Here is a 21544-nt window from a genome sequence, read left to right as displayed (position 1 = left end):
TAATGAGATAGAGATGAACAGTGTATAAATTTAATAACTAATGAAGAATGGGACCTAGATAGTGAGATGGGCAATATATAAATTTAATAAATACATTAAAAAAAATAAAATTTCATTTGGATAAATTGAATATTGTCACAGTGAAGTAGTTTAAAGATATCCACATTGTTGTTCAGACGAAAAGGACCAACCTGAAGAAACCAGACTCAGAGAGAACTGGTCATACCTTGCGGGTAAAGTTTAATCCCTTGGCCTTGCTGTTGGATGCCTCACTAGAGGGAGAATTTGATCTAGTGCAAAGGATCATATATGAGGTAAGCTGGGAAACAGGATCAAATTCATCAGCTTTGTTTAATAAATAAAAATATTTTCATGTAGCCATACTTTTTTTTCCCTAGGTGGATGATCCCAGCAAACCAAATGATGAAGGAATTACCCCTCTGCACAATGCAGTTTGTGCTGGCCATCACCACATAGTTAAATTTTTATTGGATTTTGGGGTCAACGTTAATGCAGCAGACAGTGATGGATGGTAAGGTATTAATGTGATATATTAATAACCCTTCTAACAATTGGAGAAGAAAAGCTAGCAGCCAAATGCTAGTTGGTTTCATCTTAGCATATCTGTTTATATCTTTTATTTGCCTTATACTGATTTTCCAATATCTGCTTTGTTTCAGGACTCCTTTGCATTGTGCTGCCAGTTGCAACAGTGTTCACCTCTGTAAGTTACTTGTTGAATCTGGAGCAGCAATTTTTGCTTCAACTATAAGCGATATAGAAACTGCAGCAGATAAATGTGAGGAGATGGAAGAAGGATATATTCAGTGTTCCCAGTTCCTATATGGTAGGTTTCATGTTTCCCTGTAGAATTGGAAGATTCATAGCTTAAATAATGTCTCTTCTCAACTCATTTCAAGATCTATAACAGGGGTCTTCAAATGTGACAGCTTTAAGACTTGTGGACCTCAACTCCCAGAATTCCTCCTCCAGTCATGTTAGCTCAGGAGTTCTGGGAGTTGAAGTCCACAAGTCTTAAACTCACCAATTTTTATCTTGACCTGTAATACTTAATTACAAAAATATTTTTCAATATTTGCACACAGACATAATTTTTTGAACGGTATTTTTCTTATCTGAATTTGTGTTAAATTGAGAGATGGAAAACCTAAGTTCACTTGCCATCTGTCCCAATCTGGTGCCCTTCAGATGTTAAGATTGCAGTACAATCCTCTTAATATTGCTCAGATGAGGAAAGCTTTCGTTTAGATTGGCCACTTTAACAGTCGATAGGCATAATAGCTCCTCCTTCTTTGCTCAGTACTTTGACAGCTTTTTAAGATTCCAGTATCTGCCACTTTAAACTATCAGCTTTACATAGTATAGCCAGTGGATAGCCAGGACTCATTTCTCTCAAAGAAAATGTGTATGCAAGTATGCCAGTATGGGAGAGGGTTTAAATTGTTTGGGGGCAATATGCTGACACTGTAAACCGGTTAGAGGGCTGTAAAGCGGTATAAGTGCTATTGCTACTGGCCTTGAATGGAGCTGCATTACAGTCGTTCTAAAATTGCAAGTACTGTTCAAGTAGCAAGTGGCAGCTCTGGCCAGGGCTATTGCACAGGTCCATCTTGTGTGCTCATTGCACTCCTTCTGTCAGCGTTCCAGAAAAACCCAACTCCAATGACACCTACCTTCCTTGGCAGGCCCTTCCAATAGTTACTCATGCATGGATCACCTCACAAATTGATTGTTGCAATGTAATTATCATGGGGCTGTGCCTGAAGATCACCTGGAAATTACAGCTGGTTCAAAATATGGCATAGGGTGTAGATATCTGAAGGAATGCTTGTCTCCATTTCGGCACTATTAGGATATTTCAGCAGAGTAATTGTGTTCCAGGACCCCTTCATTAAACTTTGTCTTCTTGAGGGGCAAAGGAAGTAAGATAATTTTTAAAAATGGTTTTTGTTTATTTTTTTCACTGCCCAAAGTCCATTGGAGTTTGTACACCACCCATAATCCATTGAAGTTGGGGGTTTATTAAAGTCAAATAAATGAATAAATGAATAATGCAGCTGATATTTTTACTGATGAAGCAATGAAGTAGGGATTGATTATAATTATGCAAAGTTCATAACCTTTACATCTTTATTACTACTGGTCAGAAGAAAAGGGATTTTTATGTTTTATAATTATATAAATTATAATTAAATAAATTTTAATTTCATAATTGAAATTATACCATTTCCAGTTTTAAAATAGTTCATTTTGGTTAAAACATTTATTAACAGGTGTACAGGAGAAGTTAGGAGTCATGAACAAAGGCATAGTTTATGCACTGTGGGATTATGAAGCGCAGAACAATGATGAGTTATCATTTCATGAAGGAGATGCGCTTACAATTTTGCGGCGCAAAGATGACAGTGAGACAGACTGGTGGTGGGCTCGGCTCAATGACAAGGAAGGCTATGTGCCTAAAAATCTCTTGGGGGTAAGTATGATACATACTTTATCTTAAGTTGTGATATAGTTCCTAGGCTGGATATCTGATTGTTCATATCACAGCCATTAGAAATTGTGGTATTTATTTTGAAACAAGGAATAGCCACAATAGAAATAATAAAAAATGATTAATCTACAGCTTTATAATGTATTTTAATTCAACTTCTAATAGCTTGAAGTAGTTGTCATAAAGTCTACTATTAGAAAATAATTACATGTGCAAATTACCATAGTGTAAGAATAATCCATATGAAGGGCTAGACAATCCTGGTCAGTGGAAGGAAACGTTCAGTTCTTCATCATGGTGTCTGTGATTCATACATACATACATACAAACAAACATACATACATACATGTATATATATATATATATCCTGTGCAGAAACATTTGGTGAGTGCCCTGTCCCTAGAAACCATATCTGTGTTTAACTATAGTACTCCCCAATCTCAGGAGTCTTTTTTTTTAAATAATCACAATACAGGTAATTTTTGAGTTATGAGAGTTCATTTAGCGACTGTTTGAAGTTGCGACATACCCCCGCCCTGTACATACGACACCGTCCCAAGGTTACAAATGTCACCCTGATGTCTGATCACAGAGGTGATCACACCACTGTATTTTGGGCACTGGGCAAGTGTCCCCATTTATGGCCATTTGCAGTGCCTCATGGTCATGTGACTGCATTTTATTATGGATTTTGCCAAAACTCAGAAATATAAATTGCAGTCACATGAACATGTGTTGCATATGGCAATAAATGGGGCCATTTGCCTAGTGCCCAAAATGCAACCACGTGACACCACCCCCCATTCATCAGATTCAAATTATAAGTATCCTGGAGAGGTCACTATGAAACCTGTTACAAATGAAGAACTGCCTGTACTAGACTTCTGTAAACATTGTCAATCTTTTTTTATCACATCTGATACAATAAGTCTCTCATCCAAGAGTAACACATTGGAAGTATGTGTTGAAGACCATAGATTCTACTAAACCATTTTTTCTCAAAACTATATCAAAATTGGTGATTGATGGTTCGCAGGCTGCTTTGCAGGTTTTAGCTGCAGATAGCTTTTTTGTTTATAAGCCACTCAAAAGGCAGGGATTTTTTTGTCCCTGACAAAAGGCTTTGAAAAAGAGGTCAGCTGTCATACTATGGCAGGACAAAAAGAAGAGAAAAATAAGGTCCATGGTTTGCTCCAGAAATTTCTGTGGTGATCCTAGAAAAAGCAGTTAGCAAGAATTATGCATATATTTGCAGGTGTATATGGGAGCAAGACTCATGCCAAAATTCATTAAAGCTCTCAAAGGTTTTGATCAGAGCTCTGCACAGGGATAGAGTCTGTGTGAATTCACTGATGATCACTTGAATATCTAAGTTGCAAGTAGATGACTGATTATTTTCAGGAATTTGGGAAAATGATTAGAAGTAAAAACTGCTAATACTGATTGAACTTTAAATTCAGAAAATGACTATGAATAGAAGTTTCACATAGGAAAATAGGTATTCTATACCTTTTATGAAAATTGGTGTTTTGATATCAGGCAAACCTGACAAGAACAGCATTCCTTAGATATTAGTAACATAGTGGCATTGGAAACATTCTAAATTAAAATTTCAATTGATAAATTTACGATTGTCCTAGCTATTACTCTTTGCATTACCTTAAGCAAACCAGTATATAATACACTTTATATAGTAGCAAGTTACTTTATTTCTGTGAAAAAGCCAAGAAGTATTTTTCATCTCCTCACATCCATTTTTTTTTTTACAATGCTTCAAAATTTCTAGAAATGTTGCAACTTTGTCCTTACATGTTCCTCATTCTTTTGCACTTTAAATTTATTTCCAATTTCATGTTATTGCAGTTATACCCAAGGATAAAACCAAGACAGCGAACACTTGCCTGAATCACTTGATTTGTCAATATTTTTTTCTGGGAATTGGAAGATGGAAAGTATACACTGGAGACATTTGCAATTACATTTCACCACAAATTAAAGCTATTCTTGTTTTAAATGGTGCTCTTGTTTAATATGATAGACAGCATTTGAGATTTTCGATCTGCAGTTTGTAAGTGAGGTCTGCTCCGTATTAATCTGCCAATCATTGAGAGGTACTCAAACAGTCTACAGTATTTTTTGCCAATTGAATTAAAAGTGCTAGATGTTAAAACCTTTGTAAAATGCAGATACGCTGTCTACTCTGTCATAGTTCACTGTAGCTACCCTGTTATGTCAAGAACTTTACAATTAAAATATTCAATTGAATGTTAAGTTTAATGTGTAAATCCTTAAAGAGCTTGTAAGAGTTGACAGCCTGGAGTAATGAATAATCATATGATATATAAAAGGTGTTTCTGAACAGGACAGAGAAGCATTTATGCTGAATGGATTTTGCACACTTCTAAAAACTGCACTTGTTCCTTCACTTGATGTTTCTTCTTGATATTCTGCTTACAATACAAATTTATCTTCCCAATATTCTGTTATCATTCCTCAAACACATCCTGATTTCTATTTCCTAGACAATCCTGGCTTAAGGAACTTGTATGTCTTATGAAAGAAAAGTGCAATAGTTGGAAATGGTAAGAGGTAGGCTATAAAAGCTAGAAGATTCAATTTAAGGACTTTAAATTTTATTTGTGAAAGTAGGAAAGTGATTAAAAGGTTGGATAAAAAGATAAAAGTTGGTTCAATAGATTGGGGCTGAGAAAGGAGAGATAATTTACTTTTTGGACTGAAATAGTATTTGTGATTCTAGTGACCCTGCTTGCCAGGGTGAGATATGCAATAAACCCAGTATCTACTTTCAAGCAAAAAAGCACTTCACTGGAATACTAATTGTACATGGTTTTATATACAGAAGTCTATTTTGAACTTCCCATTATGTTGTAACCATGCTTATTTGTTTGCCAGTAAACTCTAGACCAATTGGCTTTATTCATTACACATTGTGCATAATTTACAACCATTCATGCAGTGCTGTGACTTGCTTTTATTATTGTTTAGCATCAATTGTATATATTGTGTGATGAGAAGTGAAAGAGTATTGTAAAAGAATATTTGCTAAATGAAATTAAAAGTTAAAAAGCCTGCAATACACTGCTAATCCAGTGTGCACAATAAACTACTACTAAGAATTGTTGGCGTTTCAGGTGGTTGTTTAACATGTATGCTTTTTCTGAAAATCATTTATGAAGTTTTCATATACACACCTTACATGCGTTATATTGTTATATATTTTCTGCATGCCCTTAAGAGTGATGTGTTAAATCAAGTCTTCAGACGGAATTCTTTAGAAACTTTCTGTATTTGTATTTATTTTTTACTTTTTTCCTGCTTAATTTGTACTTGATTTCATACCAAGTTCAAATTGACAACACCGATCTACGTATTAGTTAAATGAATTCCCAATAGTGCTACCTCAGACAAGATTACATAGTATTTGATAAGATTTTATTAGCCAAATCCCAAATTATCACAAAATGTCTATAAAATCTCAAAAACAATTTTGCTGACAGTTTCATTCAAAAAGGCCAATTTATACAGCACTATTTGTAGTATTTTGTAAATCTTAATTTTACAACAAAAAAAGCTTTAATCTCATGATACAAACCCCTCACCAGAAGAAAGGGTGATTCTATATAAAATAATACCTAAGACGGATTTGATAGATCATTTGGATATATAGGGGGAAAACCTGAGATCTACATTTCTGAAGAACTTTTTCCAGGAACAATGAGGATTGGTTTTAAATGAATTACATAATTTGTATTATAAAAGTTGTGCTATATATTTAGCAATAGTGCAGGTCACACTTCATTTTACATATTAAGTGCAGATAAGATTTAACAAAATAAAGTCATAGATGCAGAGCTCTATTTAAAGCATTAATAAACTGTATACATATTGCACACGAAATAAGTGAATACTTATAGGTCCAAATACTCACATTATAATTGGCCAGTGCTCACATGATGAACCACATTTAACGTAGGAAAGGAGGAAGGGAGAATCCCTATACCATGTGTAAATAGCAAGTAGTAAGAAGCTTATTTTTAGAGTTGAACTTTTCCCCTCAATTCCAAAAAACTACCTATTGTTCCCGAGATTCATAAAGTAGTTTTGCTGCCTGTAAGATGACAAAAAAGAACAAAAAATGAAGAAGTGAACTGTCATTGTCAGAAGCTATATTGCACATGCAATTCAGCAGTGGGGCTGAATTATTTCTGAATGCATTCAAATTGTTATAAAAGAAAAACGCAAAGCAAGATGTGCTAAATGTTAGGATTCTGATTCATCGAATGGTACATGGAAAATTTTCTAGAATTTCAAAAGATAAGTATGATTATATGAAAATCTGTACACAAACACTTATGCTGGTAGTCCTCAACTTGCTAACATAATTGGAACCATATATTTCAGTCTTAGTCACAGCAATTGCAGGTTGGGACTAGTCCCATCTTTTTACATTTTTTTGCAAGTCGTTAAGCTAAACAGCAGCGGTTGACGGGCAAAAAAGTTTGCAAATCATGGTCAGATGATCGCAAGTCACTGCAGCTAGCCACAAAGGTGCCAAATTCCCCAAATATGGTCACATTAACTGTGGGAGAGGGGTATTGCAACATTTTACAGCAGCTAGAAATGCCTAATTACTATGGGATTAGGTTAACAATGGCAACGGTAGCAAACATTGCCTCCTAAATGATGTAGTCTTATGTTTTGACTGCATCACTTAATGGAAATTCTGGTTTCTGTTGCCATCATAAATCAAAGACTACCTCAGCTTAGTATATGACTAATAGCCTGTGGTAGCTAAACACCACTCTCTTTAAAAGAGACGTGGTTTTGATTACAATGGCATACCTACCATCTTGCCAATTTTGACTCTGAACTTCCGTGGATTCTCCTGGTAGAAGAGACTTGCTAACACCGTGTTTCTTGCCAATTTCCTATTGGCATCTTGGAAGTTGATAACTGAACAGAGCTTTAGGTTTAAAAGTACTCCTATATGACTTTAAGGCATAATTTAATTAACAATTGCTTTAGTTACCTTATGCATTGCTGCCAGCCAGGTAGCTGATAGCTTTTTATTGGAACTGAAATCTTCACCGGCAGTAAATTTAATCTGTTTGAATTCATCTGATCCTGGTACTTTGTATTGAAGCAGCATACCTGTAGCACGAGTATTGCCTCCTAAGGGGAAAAAATAAGGTAAAAATACTTCATTATAAATACAAAGGGCTGTACCAAACTATGGCTGCTTTTCTTGACAGAATGGATTATATGAGCTGCAGTGGTTAGAATGCAGTACTGCAGGTTACTTCTGCATGCTGGCTGGCTGCCTGCAATTTGGCAGTTCAAATCTCACGAGGCTCAAGGTTGACTCAGCCTTCCATCCTTTTGAGGTGGGTAAAATGAGGACCCAGATTGTTGGGGGCAATATGCTGACTCTGTAAACCACTTAGAGAGACTGCAAAGCACTGTAAAGTGGTATATAAGTGCTATTGCTATCACCAGAAAAATTACGCATCCCAAAATGCAATGCAAACTTTGAGTAAATTTCTGAACCAGACCTAGAAAAGGGAGAACAAGAGGAAGTCCCATTGTGCAAGTGGAAGTTTATTCAGTGGCATTAGATGTAATCCACAGATTTACATTGCAAAGCAAATACGGCTTTATCCTTACAATGGTGGCTGGTTAACCCATCATCTCTTTCTAACCCCAATCACTGATAAATCCTGAAAAGAATATTGAGTAATGTATTAAACTCTCAGTTATATAGTCACACCAAGAAATAATGATATAGAGAAAGCCACATGCAAAACAACTATGGCCGAGCAAGTATTCAGACTGGATAGCTTTGAGGTTACAAGAACGAGTGTTATAATGAATATAAGGCCTCATATTCAAGAGTACATATGGAGAATGTACATTATACAAGACATTATTTGGACGATATATGCTCAAATAGACAAACCTTAAATAGCTTGCAACAATGGAAAAAACATGGAGCAGCGTAAAATAATTCAATCCATTAAACAATACAGAAGTTACTCTAAACATCTTTCAGTATGAGGATTCTGCGAAATACAGATTTATTTACAATATTAATGATTTATGATTACATCCCAAATTCAATACTGCAACAACAAATACCTGTACCCATCTCCTTCATTACAAGTTGACATGTATTTTGAATAATTTTTTTCCTGTGAGATTGATGGTTAAGAGTTGACTTGAAAACACCAACTAAAACCACTATAATCTACAATTACAATGTTTATGACATTAGAAGTATCAAAGAAATCCTATGTCAAAGGCAAAGTCCCTAATTATTCCTTTTTAATAGAAAAAAAATTGAATATACACAGTTCTAAATCCTTGTATTTGTACTGCTGTACAAATGCAGAAACTGCTGATTTGAGAATAACAAAGCACACACAGAGGATGGCTTCTTGAATTTTTTCCAACACTTTAAAACAGTTGTATTTCAGATCACATGATTGAAAATGTCATAACAATCTGCCCAACTACCTCTCTTAGGGAAGCATTTTTTTTTCTCTGAAACCCCTGCCTGATACTGTTGAATTCAATCTTTCTTTTTGCAATTCTTCCTATAGATATCAAATTTAGTTCCATTCTGTTATCCTGTTCTCAAGTCTATCTATGTAATTTATCCCCAAGATTCTATTGTGTTGGAAAGAATACGAGTTGACTTACAACTGGTCGCTTAGCAATTGTTTGAAGCTACATGGACCTACTGGGAAGCTACTTATGACCCAGATTCAAAGTCACGATGGTCGCTTCCCCTGTGGTCATATGATGGTACTTCGGGTGCTTGGTAACTGAGACACATTTATGGCTGTTTGCAGCATCCCACAATCAGGCAACACTCTTATATGATGGCTTTGCCAAAAATTAGTATTTACTTCAATTTTCAGCAAAACAGAGCTCATAGGGAACCACTGATTTGCTTAACCTGTTTTACAACTGTCACAACTTTGGACCATAATGGGCAGGCTCCATTACAGTTGTTAAATGAAAGACTACCCATGAAAATAAAAGGGTAGTGTGAAAGAACTGATGTTGTTACTCTTTCATGAGATGTAAGACTGGAATTTTTTTCTGCCTTATTTTTCTGTAGACACATTTATCATTTCTAGATTAGCATTTTATGAAGCTGACTTAACTAATGGAAACAGTATTAAAAATAATTTTGGGGTTATAATGTCTCAGAATATATTTGAGAAATACATAACATGCATAGCTCTTAATTTGTGTTAATGTGAGAATATTAAAGTAAATCTATTCAATTTATTCTTTTATAAACAACGATAAGTGCATTTGACTGAACAGTAATATAATTAAATTTTGAATGTGAGCCATAGTTAAGTTAGCTTTCTGGGATACCTAAGCTGTGATTTAATAGTTTAAATGGCATAGAGAGATTCAACAATAGGTAAAACTAATACAGAATTCTTTTCACTTTTGTTTGATTAAAAAAAGTCAACATGTTAAAATAATCCTAAGTAGACAAAAAAAAAAATTTAAATGGCTATCTCTGAACACTGATCTAGCAACAAGGCTAGAAGTATGTTCAATATTTTGGATTTCATTCCAAAATAGTATTTCAGCATGTGCAAGACATAAACAGAGTATTTTTTCTGAAGCTCTTCAAAGCAGATGCATATTTTCCCAAGATCACTTGGAAACTGCAGAAAGCAGTCATGGGAAAGGCATGGCTGTTTTAAAAATTACAGATAACTATATTTTTTCCCTCAAGAAATATGAATCATCCTTTGAAACAGAATCTGAATAGTTGCAGCACACTCCAGTTATTCAAACAGTATGAAGCTATGTTACATTTTAAATTTAATGTAGATACTAAAAAGGCTAAATATACAAATCAACTCCTACACCACTTTATAAACAGTGTTCAAACTGATGTAATCAGACTAGTCTTTTGGTAAGGCAGAACAAATCCTTTGTCTTGGGTAATTAATTGTGGCCACTGCCTAAAAACTGTCTTTTTAATTCATCTGTTCAAAGCTATCACCTACCCAACTCCATTCTCGGAGTGATGCATGCAAAGGAAGTGACCATAGATGACTATAGAGTTGCAAACAGAGTAGTATTAAATGTTTCTCAATGTGACATATGAATCAGGAAAGATAATGAAGCAACCAGAAACAATAGTGAGTTCTGCCACTTCCAGAGTTAGGTCATAACCTAAAGTATTTCCTCAGATTTGTCATGTGCAATTCTATAGAAAGATAGGGTTTACAGCTGTTTGCGGGGGTGCTAAGCAATGTATTACTTACATCTTTCCCACATTGTATCATTTTAAACTTACTTTAAACGTATATCAAATATAACTTCCAACATCAAGTCAGGTCCTTGGCCAAAGTAATTTCACATCTCTGCTAGGGGAGGGGGCAAAGTTGAAACCATCTCCTGTTGGATTTATAGTATTTATCCAGTGAAAGACTTTTCCTTTTTATAAGCCCTTCCCCATCTCATCTGGAATTATGAAATGATCACATATCTTTTTCTCACTTAAACACAAACCACTCAACCCCTACTTACAAAAAACCTCTGGCAGTTTCATTCATGAAACTGGATCCAGATAAGTAAATACACACATAATTTTGGAGAAAAGCAAAGCACCTCTGACCTATTCCAATAAAAACATACCAAGATATTATATTTTACTGTTAATATTTCAGTCTAACACAACTTTTTAATGTTTAAATGTTTAATGTTTTGTAGTCCAAGCCTAGCTGTCAGACAAAGAGGAAAAAAAGGAACAGTGGCTACATGTAGCCTGGGGAATGCTAGTTGGCCGTTGAGATGGTTTGTCGTGAATGGATCTGAAGTTCAGCCATTAAGAAAACATTCCCACAAAAAAACTGTATCTGCGCTACACCTCACATACTGAAGAAATAATACAAAAAGCATGCTTAAGAGTAATGAGTTCCAGTGCTGACCTTCCATAATGTGTTCACTTTCCAAGAGGCAGGTATAAGTATGAATGTCGTTTTCTACATCAAGGAAGCAGGCAAGCAATGAAGAGAAATGTTAATAAAAAGAAATACAGAAGTTTAAAATGAAGATTCAATTTATAGCCATAAAAATTGAACAACAGGACCAATCATTTGGGAAAATATACAGAAAGCTACAGACAAGAAATGGATATGAATGCAATCTAATCCAGTGACAGAATACTTGAAACATTGGTCTCAAATTTTATTCTTTTTTTCCTGAATTCTCACAATCACATTTTTATTAATGTGATCTAGCTTTAATGGTTTAAAAAGTCAGCAAAATCTTGTATTTTTCAGAACTGGCATTAATGAAATAATTCTTATATAATAGTTACTTTTGTAGCTAACACAATGTTAAAGAAAAATAAAAAAATGAGCAATCCAAAATTTTCTTAAAACAATGTGCTTTAATAAAGGATTGGCTTAATATTTGTTCATAATTCAGTTCCATATTACTTTAAAATGTACAAAATAGAAATATTGTTAAATTATATTCTACAAACAATTATTATATTACCAGACTCTCAAGGATTCTAAGTAGTTGAAAACAACAGGTTTTATACACTGATTTGTTTAATTACCAGTCACATCTTTAGGAAGTTATCCTGTTGTTAATACCAGCTAAAAATAATTTCTAGACATTCCAAAAATAATTCAGAGTATCTGATTTGCACAACACTCATGTTTCTTGTTTTATTTGAGATTATTCTGAATTAATATTTACTTCTATTATCAAGCCAGTATTTTTCTCTTTTATATTGCAAATATCCTGAATTTTTTTTTGAAAAAATATAATTAGACATTAAAAATAAGGTTTGGAATGAAATAATGACTGAGTTTCTTATGGAATTCTTGTAAGTTTGTGACATATTGCAAATACAGCCACTATCAACCTTTTTTGCTAGCTTAATGAAGTGAGAAACAAGTCCTAATTACATGCTTACATCTGTGGCAGAAGCTGTTATCTAAAATAAATGTTTATTTCCATAAAAGTATAAAGAAACAGTAGTAAATTGGAACTTCAAAGTCTCATACCTATTATAAGCAAGCTCACTTCAGGTAAATAAAAATTGCATTTTGTTTCAAACAATAAAGATTTCTGAAGTAGAATCAGAAACAAAATCTAAGAAATATAACAAAATTCTAAAATGCTTTTATGAAAAGCTATACTTCATAAAGATAAGGTACTCATTTTGTTTTTCGGCTTGAGGTTCTTTTAGACAGATATTACCAATATGATGATGATGCTCAGGTAAAGTGAGTGACTTAGTGGATGTTCCTTTGTGTTGCCTTGAGACTGTGAGGGTTTGGATGAGGAACAACAGACTTCAACTGAACCCTGATAAGAAGGGATGGCTGTATGTGGGCCCCTCTGTATCCAGGAGTTTATCATCTTTGGTCTTGCATGAGGTTGCACTATCTCAGAGAGTCCAGGTATGTAACTTAGGGGACCTACTGGACTCACCGCTCCTGCTGCATTGTGCACCAGTTATACCTCTTCCTGGGGAGGGAGGCCCTCCATTCAGTCACACATGCTTTGGTCATCTCCCAACTGGACTATTGTAACCCATTCTGCTTGGGGCTACCTTTGAAAAGAATCTGGAAGCTTCAACAGTGCAGAATGCGGCTGAGCGAGCCATACTGGGTGTCCAAAAAAAGGGCACATATACCACTTTTGCTCCACAAAAGTTATTCTTGGTGTTGATCATCAACTATAAAACTCTACATTGCAACATCCCATTGTATCAGCCCATCGCACTCATTCATGGAAAGTATACTGTAGAATCTGTCAGTCAAAGAATTTTGACTGGCAGGGTATAGTAGGAGAGCCTTCTCTATTGCTGCCCTATACTGTGGAACACCTTGCCTTCAGAGGTGAGTAAAAACCCCTATCTCTTGGCCTTCCCGAAAGGGATCAAAATTTAGCTATCCAGTCTTACATGGGGTCCACACATTTATGCAGACGGCTGGCCCCTTGAGAACTTCCCCCACCTGTATTAACAACTGCTCCCCATCTCGGAATTTTTCTGAAATTTTATATTTTTTAAATAATTTTAAAAGTTTTTAATCTTAATTCTGATTTTTTAAATTTTATTCATTATATTGTATGCCGCCCAGAGCCACACTCTGACAGAGATGGGTGGTTAAGAAATAAATATTTGCAAGCTCCACTATGATAGCAATCAAGAAGCATCTGACAGGTAATATATTTATTCCCAATACTTTCATTGTGCACGAATGTGATCTATGCATATAATACTTAATTACACAGAAAAACTTGTTCATTAGCATATGTAGGCATTATATTAATCTGAAAGTGCAAAAGCTACAAACATTCTAAATTGAATTAAAAGGAATGTCTAAGCAATCACATTAAGAAAAAATGTCCTACAGATATGTGTACTGTGTGGCCCTGTAATTGGTCACTATTGTGTTAACAATTGTAAGTTCATGATATCATAAAATTCTCAGACTGGATGTTTCTGAACTATTGCCATCTAAATAACCACCACCCCTCCTTCATAGTACTAAAATGTTTCCTGAAGAAAGGCAGTCAGTTCCCATTTTTTACTAATTTATTTGATTTGTACATACATTTTCTACAGAGGTTCACAAATCTTTTTTTTCCCATTTTTTCCTCCACAACAATCATCTGGTGTGTCAGGCTGGGCTAACAGAGAGTGACCGGCTCCAGGATACCCAAATAACTTATGCTGAGCAGTGGTGGTATTCAGCTGGTTCGCAACAGATCGGGCAAACCGGTAGTAAGAATTTGGCGTGGGTCGCCGAACCGGTAGTTAAGTTCTGGCTGGCCACGCGCCCCCACCCGGTCATCCTCCCAGCCGATGTTCGCTCACCCCGCCCGCCTGCCTGACATTCGCCTAAGGTATTTATTTCTTTTTTTTCCCCTCCCAATAATCAGCTGTAGATAAGATCAGCTGTGCCGGGATTCCCCTTGCTGAGGCCCAGGAAGGCAAAAAATGGAGGGAGGAGCTCACCCCCCCTCCATTTTTTGCCTTCCAGAGCCCCAGAGGAGCCTCGGGGGAGCAAAAATTCCCCCCCCCCGAGCTTCTCTGAGGCTAGGAAGCTCCCAAAATAGAGCTTGGAGGAGTGCTGCGTGCCCCTCCCATGCTCTGTTCCTTTTCTTCCTAAGCCCCAGAGAAGCCTTAGAGGAGCAAAAACACCCCCCCCCCGAGGCTTCTCTGTGGCTAAGAAGCTCCCAAAAATGGGTGGGGACTGCAAAAAAAAAAAAAAAAAAGCGCCATGCCCACCCAGTCACATGGCCATGCCCACCAAGCCACACCCACAGAACCAGTAGTAAAAGTTTTTGAATACCACCACTGATGCTGAGACATATTTGAAGAAGTACTGTGTAAGCCTGGTGCAGCAGCTTAATTACTACACCATCCTGATTTTTACCCTGTATTTCAGATAAGATATGTATCCCAGAAGAAAAGGAGAGAAAACTCAGAGACAAATATGCTTGCCATTAAGAAGCAATCTAATAAAATATCCCAAGAAGTTAATTATTAATTCTAGGAAGATTTGACAAGAAATACACTAGATAAAGAAAGCTGGATAAAATAGGTAGACATTTGAAAGGCAAAATTTAAAAATGGCAAAGAAATTAAAGAGAAGCAATAAGGAAGTAAAAGGAAATATGTACAGCTAATAAGAAGGAATCAGGCGGGGAAGAGATATGCAGTGTATTGTGTTGTCTGGCCTGGAATACAGATAGAGGAATTCTGTAAATTATGGTTTCAGTCACAGAAACACTACTATCTGGAAGGCTTAAACTATGAAGGGTAAAATCCAGTGATTTTAGCTACAGGTTTCTAGTTACTATTTATGCTTAATAACAAATTACCTCCAGGAGTAAATCCTTCAGTAAGAATTTGGACCGTGGAGATATGTGAAATTTCTATTTCATAATGGCTTTCTCCATCCAAAAATAGATACCTACAAAGAAAGGTGTTCATTTCATGTATATTAGTGATTCTTACAATTCTTACAATTACATCACTAAGTCCCGTACTAGAAAATAAAACAATCATTGATACTGTATAATTACAAGACATTACATTTGTTCAAAGTTTATTTACTCATTATTCGTAGTACCTATGCTTTGTTGTATCACTTCACAATAGTTTAAAGTGTTTTTATTGTTTAAAAAAAAACCAGTAATGTACTAAAACAGTTTCCAAAGACTATTCGCTCTCAAATGAAATGTTTGAAAATGTTTCTAATATGGGAAAAGCCTTCCCAAGGAAACTTCCTCCTAGATTCTGTCAACACTTCTATACTTACAATATAAACAAATTACCAGGTGTCAAAACGATTACCTCCTTAAACCTTTATAAAATAATGAACGAAAGGTAGCAATTTTCCTAACTCACTAAAGAAGATTAATCTCTTGCTGATATGAGTTGAAAAATATTGGTCATTAGCTATCTTTCTGAAATATTAAAATGTATTCCTCCAATAAGATCATACTTATACAATCATCAATACCAAAACATTAATAAGGTACACTAGACTACTTATTAATTATAAGAAAAACAAAAAATAATACATACAACCATAGCCAAAACCTTCAAAAAGGGAAATTGAAAAAGTATCAATTTTCTGTTAAGAGCAAGTCGTAGCAATATTGTTCGGATAACACTTTGGAAATAACAGCTAGGATGCTGGATAGGTAATTCTTCAAAATGTTGAAACAAAATATGTAGCAAATATAATATTTTTCAGAAAAAGATTTCAACTGATTCAATTCCTACTAGCAAACAAAACACATTTCTTACCTCTGGTTGTTGGAAAGTCGACAAACCATCATTTCTGTTTTTTCTGATGTCCCTGGAGTTACAAAGAATGTAGCACCTCAAAATTCCAGGAAGAAAAAGAATTAAAGATACATTTTTTAAAATACAATATAATTAAAACAAATTTAAAAGTGCAATTCTCAATCTTACTATAAAGAGTTAAGGTTTATTAACCTTTTCCAGAATTTTTGTTATTAACTGGAAAAAGAAAAATTGGGCATATCCAGATTATTCCTATTACAATGAGACAGAGGTTTACCATTTTTTATTCTGGAATCCAAAGATGTACTTATATCAGAAAAACCCAAGCTGAAGAACTTTTGCAGACCCAAAACATTCAGTACATTCCCCTAAGACCTCCAAATATTGTTACTTGAAGTGTAATAATTAATATATAATGACTAAACTTGTACAGATTTTACCCAAAATTAACAAAATCAGATACAGTTTCTGCCTTCTACTATCCATTACTGCCCTCGATATACCACCTAATGGCCAAGTGTAATTTTTTGATTAAATTTCACAATCCTGTTTTATGTTGTGTATTTATTACTATTATTAAGTGTATCACCCCAAACAAATCCTTACTGTCTCTTAGCTAGTCAAATAAGAATCTATATTCAATACTCACCATTCATAAGCACTTTGAGTTGCCTGTCATAGAACTCCATTTCTTTTTGAGAAATGAGAGCACATTCAGCACACTGGCGTACAGGATCAACAAAGTACATACGAGGCAGAGGCACTTTCTTGCTGCAGCATTTATCACAAAAGCACTTTCCACATCTCCTGCAGTGATGCTGGAATAGAGGAGAAAGAGAGAGAGATTAACCAAAATTGGATCATTATGTTTAAAATATTTGATTCTGCTCTATGGCAAATTCTATCAGGTAGAAGAGAAATAAATATTGCAGCAGAAATACAAGGAATATAAAGAGGATAAAATTCTGATATGCCAGATTAAAAAAAAAACCAAAATATTTGCAAAAACAAAAACAAATTGAGAAAAATGTCTGAATTAAGTCTGAACTCCCATGTCCTAGAGAAAGCTGTCTTTGCAGATCACATTGTACTACTTTAGTTTCCATAGAAGTCTAGCAATCGGTCCATGAAAGTGCAGAGTACAAAGTGCAGAGTTTTCATTTCCATGTTCTAAAAAATCAAGCACATTCAGCAAGCTTCAAGTACCAAATGTCCAGAGTAATTTAGGTGACATTGGTGCTGTAGAATTATAATAAGTATAAATAACTATCAGCAAACCAGAATTAATGCTTAAGTACCTGAGTTACATATTTAGAGAATACAAACAGCGCTTAATACATTTTGTAATCTCCATATCACAAAACTGAGGGAGAGGGAGAGGGGGAGGGGAAGGAAGGAAAACAAATAAATTCAGGAAGTATTCATATAACATACAAATCTGCAAACAAATTATGTATTATCCTTAAAGAATTGTAAAAATTCTACTAATATAAGGTTTAATATACCCTATGAATTAGACAACTGTGGATTTTTTCAATAGTCCATGGTTAAGCTATCCACAGCTTCACATACCATGTGAAAATGACATTTGATCAAGCCAAATATTTCCTTCACTATCTGAAATATATCCAAATTATGTTTGTTAAACAAACATCTTTTGTAATGAGAAATATTTGGGCCACCAGATCAGGATTGCAATAATCTGAATGAATGCTAGATAGTAGTAGAGCTATTGTGCCATCTAATGGTCATCCAGATTTTTATTCTGGCAGCCCTATGCAGTACTGCATCCTTATATCTACAGTTCTGAAAAAAAAAATGCTATCCTAATTGCCTATCAAAAACTCAATGAAGTTACTACACAAGAAATCAATACATTATTTGAGAAATTGTGAAGCATATAATTAAATACATAATTTATATAATCATATATGTATTATATATACAGTATGTTAAACATAAGTATAACCTAGTCAGCTGGTTTATTCAAGAAATCAAAATTAAATACAACATGAATTAATGTAAACACAGCAAATCTGTAGCATCAAAAAGCATGTGCACAATATGTAGTTTTCAACTGTAATGAGTACTGCCTGCATGGCCTGACTAAAAAAAATTAATTAGAGAAGGAGCCGTAATTGCCTCAAGGATAGCAATGTAAAAAAGAGAGAGACAGATTTGTGGAAGTACTTATTATTGCATATGTAGCGTACAATAATCATGTATAACGAGATTTGTAATTCTGGCTTTGGTTATACTTAAAAACAAATGTTACACATTTTGAAGATGCCATCCAGCTGAACCTCAGCCTGAAACTCTGAATATGTTAAGGGCCCCATTTTTTTGATTTCCTGTGAATTGTCTAATTATCTTGGGTGCTGTATATATTTATTTTGGATGTTTCTATTGTTTTAAATATGTTTAAATGTTTTTATTGTTTTTATATTTTTAGAATCATTACGCTGCCCAAAGTTGCTGTTTGAGATATGCAGCTATAGAAGAAAAATAAATAAATGCATCTACCGAAAATTTTTAATGTGTTCACAATGCAATTCCAAAAAGATTGAAAAAAACAAAGAAAATTTGGTTTCATTATTAAGTATGTTCAGTACAAACTACACTAATTTTTTTCAGCATAAACGACCCCTATCCTAAATGTTATAGTTATAACACATTTGGTGGTATGCAGAACATTCTACTCAATAGTGACTGACTACGGCAAGGACATTTTATTGCTTTCAGAGGAATGCCTGCACCCATAATGCAATGCACGCGCAACAACCCTGTGCACACTGTGTGCCTCTGCACATATGCGCATGACACCCCCTCATGTGCCCTGCCCCTGCGCATATGCAGCAGATATTCAACAATCAGCTGGCTGGCAGGAGACATACATGCATGTGCAGTGGATCTGTTCTGGGCAACGGCTCACGTGCCAGCAGAAATGGCTCTGGCATTTCTGGCATGCATGCCATAGGTTCTATGCATGCACCATCACGGTTCTATAATAAACTTGCATCCAAACTCTTTACCTTTCTGGTTATGAAGTCAAACTTTGTATTGCACTGCATACATCTAGGACACTATAAAATAATAATACAAAGATATTAAAGTTTGCTTCAGTCAAAGACTAAAAAAATACATGGCATATTATGTGACACAATTCTAAAGAGCCTCATTGGTTTACGTGTGTAAGCCTCTTTTTGTACCATATTTTTCTAAAATACAAATAAAACTACAAGATCATCTGTAGTTCACATTCAAGCCCAATTAGCATGACCGAGTTAAGGGCTACTTTTTGAAATCACATCTAAACCCCAGATTTAAAACTGCTTGAAATCAATCTCCAATGTTACCATTTCTTCTAATGAACTTTTAACAACCGATTCCTGTCCACTTGATTTTCTTCATCTTTATACTACATATTTTCCAGACAGTGCTTGAAATATCATTTTACTTAAAAGGATAAAAAACACCAATTTATATTGGGCCTAAAAATAACATAAAAATATGTTATATGGGGAAAGGGGAGGTAGCTCTGAAGAAACAGAAACCTTATCCTTCACATATGTTGTTCTGAAGACTTGTATTTTGCAAGAGTTTCAATCACAAAGTTTTCTTCATGCACATAAGGACAGTATATACTGCCAATATTTTTCATGATTCATGGAACATAAAATATGTTGGGCTGCTGTGAAACGTACTTTATACTATTGTTCTTGGACAACATGCTAAGCTCCAACAGGCTTCAACCTACTTTCTAGACAAATATCTATTTCTGACATCATTTAACAAATATTCTAGAACTGGTATTGTTTGCAATGTTGTTGAAACTTTTTGATAATTCATGATTTTCCAGTATTTGATAAAATAAGTAGAACACATTTAGTTAAGGACTTGTTTTTTATTGTTGTGTTACCTAGCATTTGCAAAGAATGATTTTGACATATAATGATGTATGTGTCTGTTGTCAATTCTGGTGTCTGGTAGAACCACTGCTCTACTGAGCACATTTACATCTTTCTTTTTTGTTTCAGTAGTAGTAAGTCTGAAACAGTGACTGCCATTTCTGCCTCTTAAGATCCTGCAGCTGCTACCATCACCTCCGGGTTTTTCTTCCCAAGCCATTATTTGTTTCCCAGGTCTCTTTAGCTATGTGATCAGTTTTCTTAATGTTTCCATGAATGTGAAATCCATAAATGAGCAGACTACTTCTCCCTTCAAATCCCTCGCCCAATCTAGTTTCTTTCACAAAACATATACTTAAATCAGCCATTATTGAAAGTAAACCTTATTTTTCTAAGACTATTCTTTCCATTATCTCCAATATTTTCAACAGACCTTCACTATTTTATTTCTTTAAAGCTTTTATATAGCCATGTTACAACCAATTTCGGGTCGCTTCCAATCAAAGCACTGATAATACATTAGGACCCCTCTAATTAAGCCACCATTGTTTTCTACTCAAGACACCCCCTGCTGGCGGACCGAAGAACAGCACATCCAGTGCTAGCCCCATTCTTAAGCAAGCTGTTCTGATGTCCTACTTTGGAGGGTGATTTTAAGGCAAGTACGTTCAAAGAATCGATCCAACGCCTGAATTCAGGGCGAGCTCTAAGCGTCGCAGCGGGACTTTCATTCCAGCACGGGGGGCGGGGGCGGAGGCGGGGAGCTCCCGCGAGAGGAATAGACCTGAAGGTAAAAAAAAAAAAGGGTGGGGAAGATGAGGCGGAGAGCACCACTGAAGTTCCGCGAAGGCCTGCTGTTCCACGGTCCAACAGTCTCCACACGACTAGGGACCGAAAGGACAGGCTTTGGCGGAGGGCGGCAGAGACTAGAGGGAGGAAGGAGATAACACTGAATAAGGGTCCAGATTTGAGCCGCCCTACCACCGTTACCTCCTTATCCGGCACCCACGGCGGCTCTTCCAATCCGAAAGGGCTCTGCGCAGCCCGGCTTTCGGGGACCATTCGAAGCCCACTAGCGGAGCGAATCAACTTTTTGCCTTCAGGGGCCTGGCGCCCCGACATTTTCACCTCAGACCTCCTACCACAGCCGCCGCCACACGGCGACGCGCCCAAACCATCGATCCACCCCAGCCACCCAATCCGAAGCCACCGTCCCGCCACAGCTATCCAATCACCAACGGATTCACTAAAGGTAGACGTCTCTCCGGGCCAATGAAA

General features: G+C 35.7%; 3 protein-coding genes and 1 long non-coding RNA gene across 17 annotated transcripts in view; 3 read left to right on the top strand and 1 right to left on the bottom strand.

The window, feature by feature from the left end:
• Positions 1-5651, top strand: part of PPP1R13B (protein phosphatase 1 regulatory subunit 13B) — a 55638-nt gene extending 49987 nt beyond the window's left edge. For all 11 annotated transcript variants that reach the window (XM_026698574.2, XM_026698571.2, XM_026698573.2 and 8 more), the window contains 5 exons: positions 177-314; positions 399-532; positions 681-847; positions 2295-2494; positions 4376-5651. In XM_026698574.2, coding sequence (XP_026554359.1) covers positions 177-314; positions 399-532; positions 681-847; positions 2295-2494; positions 4376-4417 — 681 coding nt within the window. In that variant the 3' untranslated portion in view covers positions 4418-5651. The remainder of the gene's footprint in view (positions 1-176; positions 315-398; positions 533-680; positions 848-2294; positions 2495-4375) is intronic.
• LOC113435038 (uncharacterized) overlaps positions 1-21544 on the top strand; it is a 274736-nt gene that overhangs the window by 72638 nt on the left and 180554 nt on the right. The gene's annotated exons all lie outside the window — the stretch shown is intronic.
• The window catches only part of XRCC3 (X-ray repair cross complementing 3), a 624633-nt gene that overhangs the window by 587779 nt on the left and 15310 nt on the right, over positions 1-21544 (top strand). Inside the window, exon 1 of one of the 3 annotated variants that reach the window (XM_087922258.1) lies at positions 20843-20928. The exons of 1 other annotated variant lie outside the window; for it this stretch is intronic. The gene's annotated coding sequence lies outside the window, so the exon portion shown is untranslated. Of the gene's footprint in view, positions 1-20842; positions 20929-21074; positions 21519-21544 lie in introns of those variants that run through there. One more of the 3 variants, XM_087922257.1, reaches the window with a different exon arrangement.
• Positions 5949-21463, bottom strand: ZFYVE21 (zinc finger FYVE-type containing 21). 2 transcript variants are annotated; one of them, XM_026698575.2, is made up of 8 exons: positions 21257-21463; positions 19391-19441; positions 17008-17176; positions 16359-16434; positions 15425-15516; positions 11500-11553; positions 7563-7705; positions 5949-6641 (listed from the first exon to the last, which is right to left on the bottom strand). In XM_026698575.2, exons 1-8 carry the CDS (start codon positions 21386-21388, stop codon positions 6606-6608), a joined length of 753 nt encoding a protein of 250 aa, XP_026554360.1. In that variant the 5' UTR covers positions 21389-21463; the 3' UTR covers positions 5949-6605. The 2 variants fall into 2 exon arrangements, with proteins under 2 accessions (XP_026554360.1, XP_026554361.1); XM_026698576.2 differs by lacking the exon at positions 11500-11553.

This window comes from Pseudonaja textilis, chromosome 1, assembly GCF_049901715.1.
Source record: "Pseudonaja textilis isolate UNSWEBS1 chromosome 1, rPseTex1.2, whole genome shotgun sequence".
NCBI lineage: Eukaryota > Metazoa > Chordata > Lepidosauria > Squamata > Elapidae > Pseudonaja > Pseudonaja textilis.
Note: the sequence above shows the minus strand (reverse complement) of the source record. Positions and strands in the feature narration are given on the sequence as shown.

Bases quoted from the DNA above. Each gene is read 5' to 3' on its own strand.
- ZFYVE21 (XM_026698575.2), bottom strand. From the start codon at position 21,388: ATGTCGGGGCGCCAGGCCCCTGAAGGCAAAAAGTTGATTCGCTCCGCT. The intron at 15,517-16,358 runs GTAAGAAATGTG...CTTTCTTTGTAG, and splicing joins CGACTTTCCAACAACCAGAG to GTATCTATTTTTGGATGGAG. The intron at 7,706-11,499 runs GTCAGCACTGGA...TTTTCCCCTTAG, and splicing joins AAGTGAACACATTATGGAAG to GAGGCAATACTCGTGCTACA.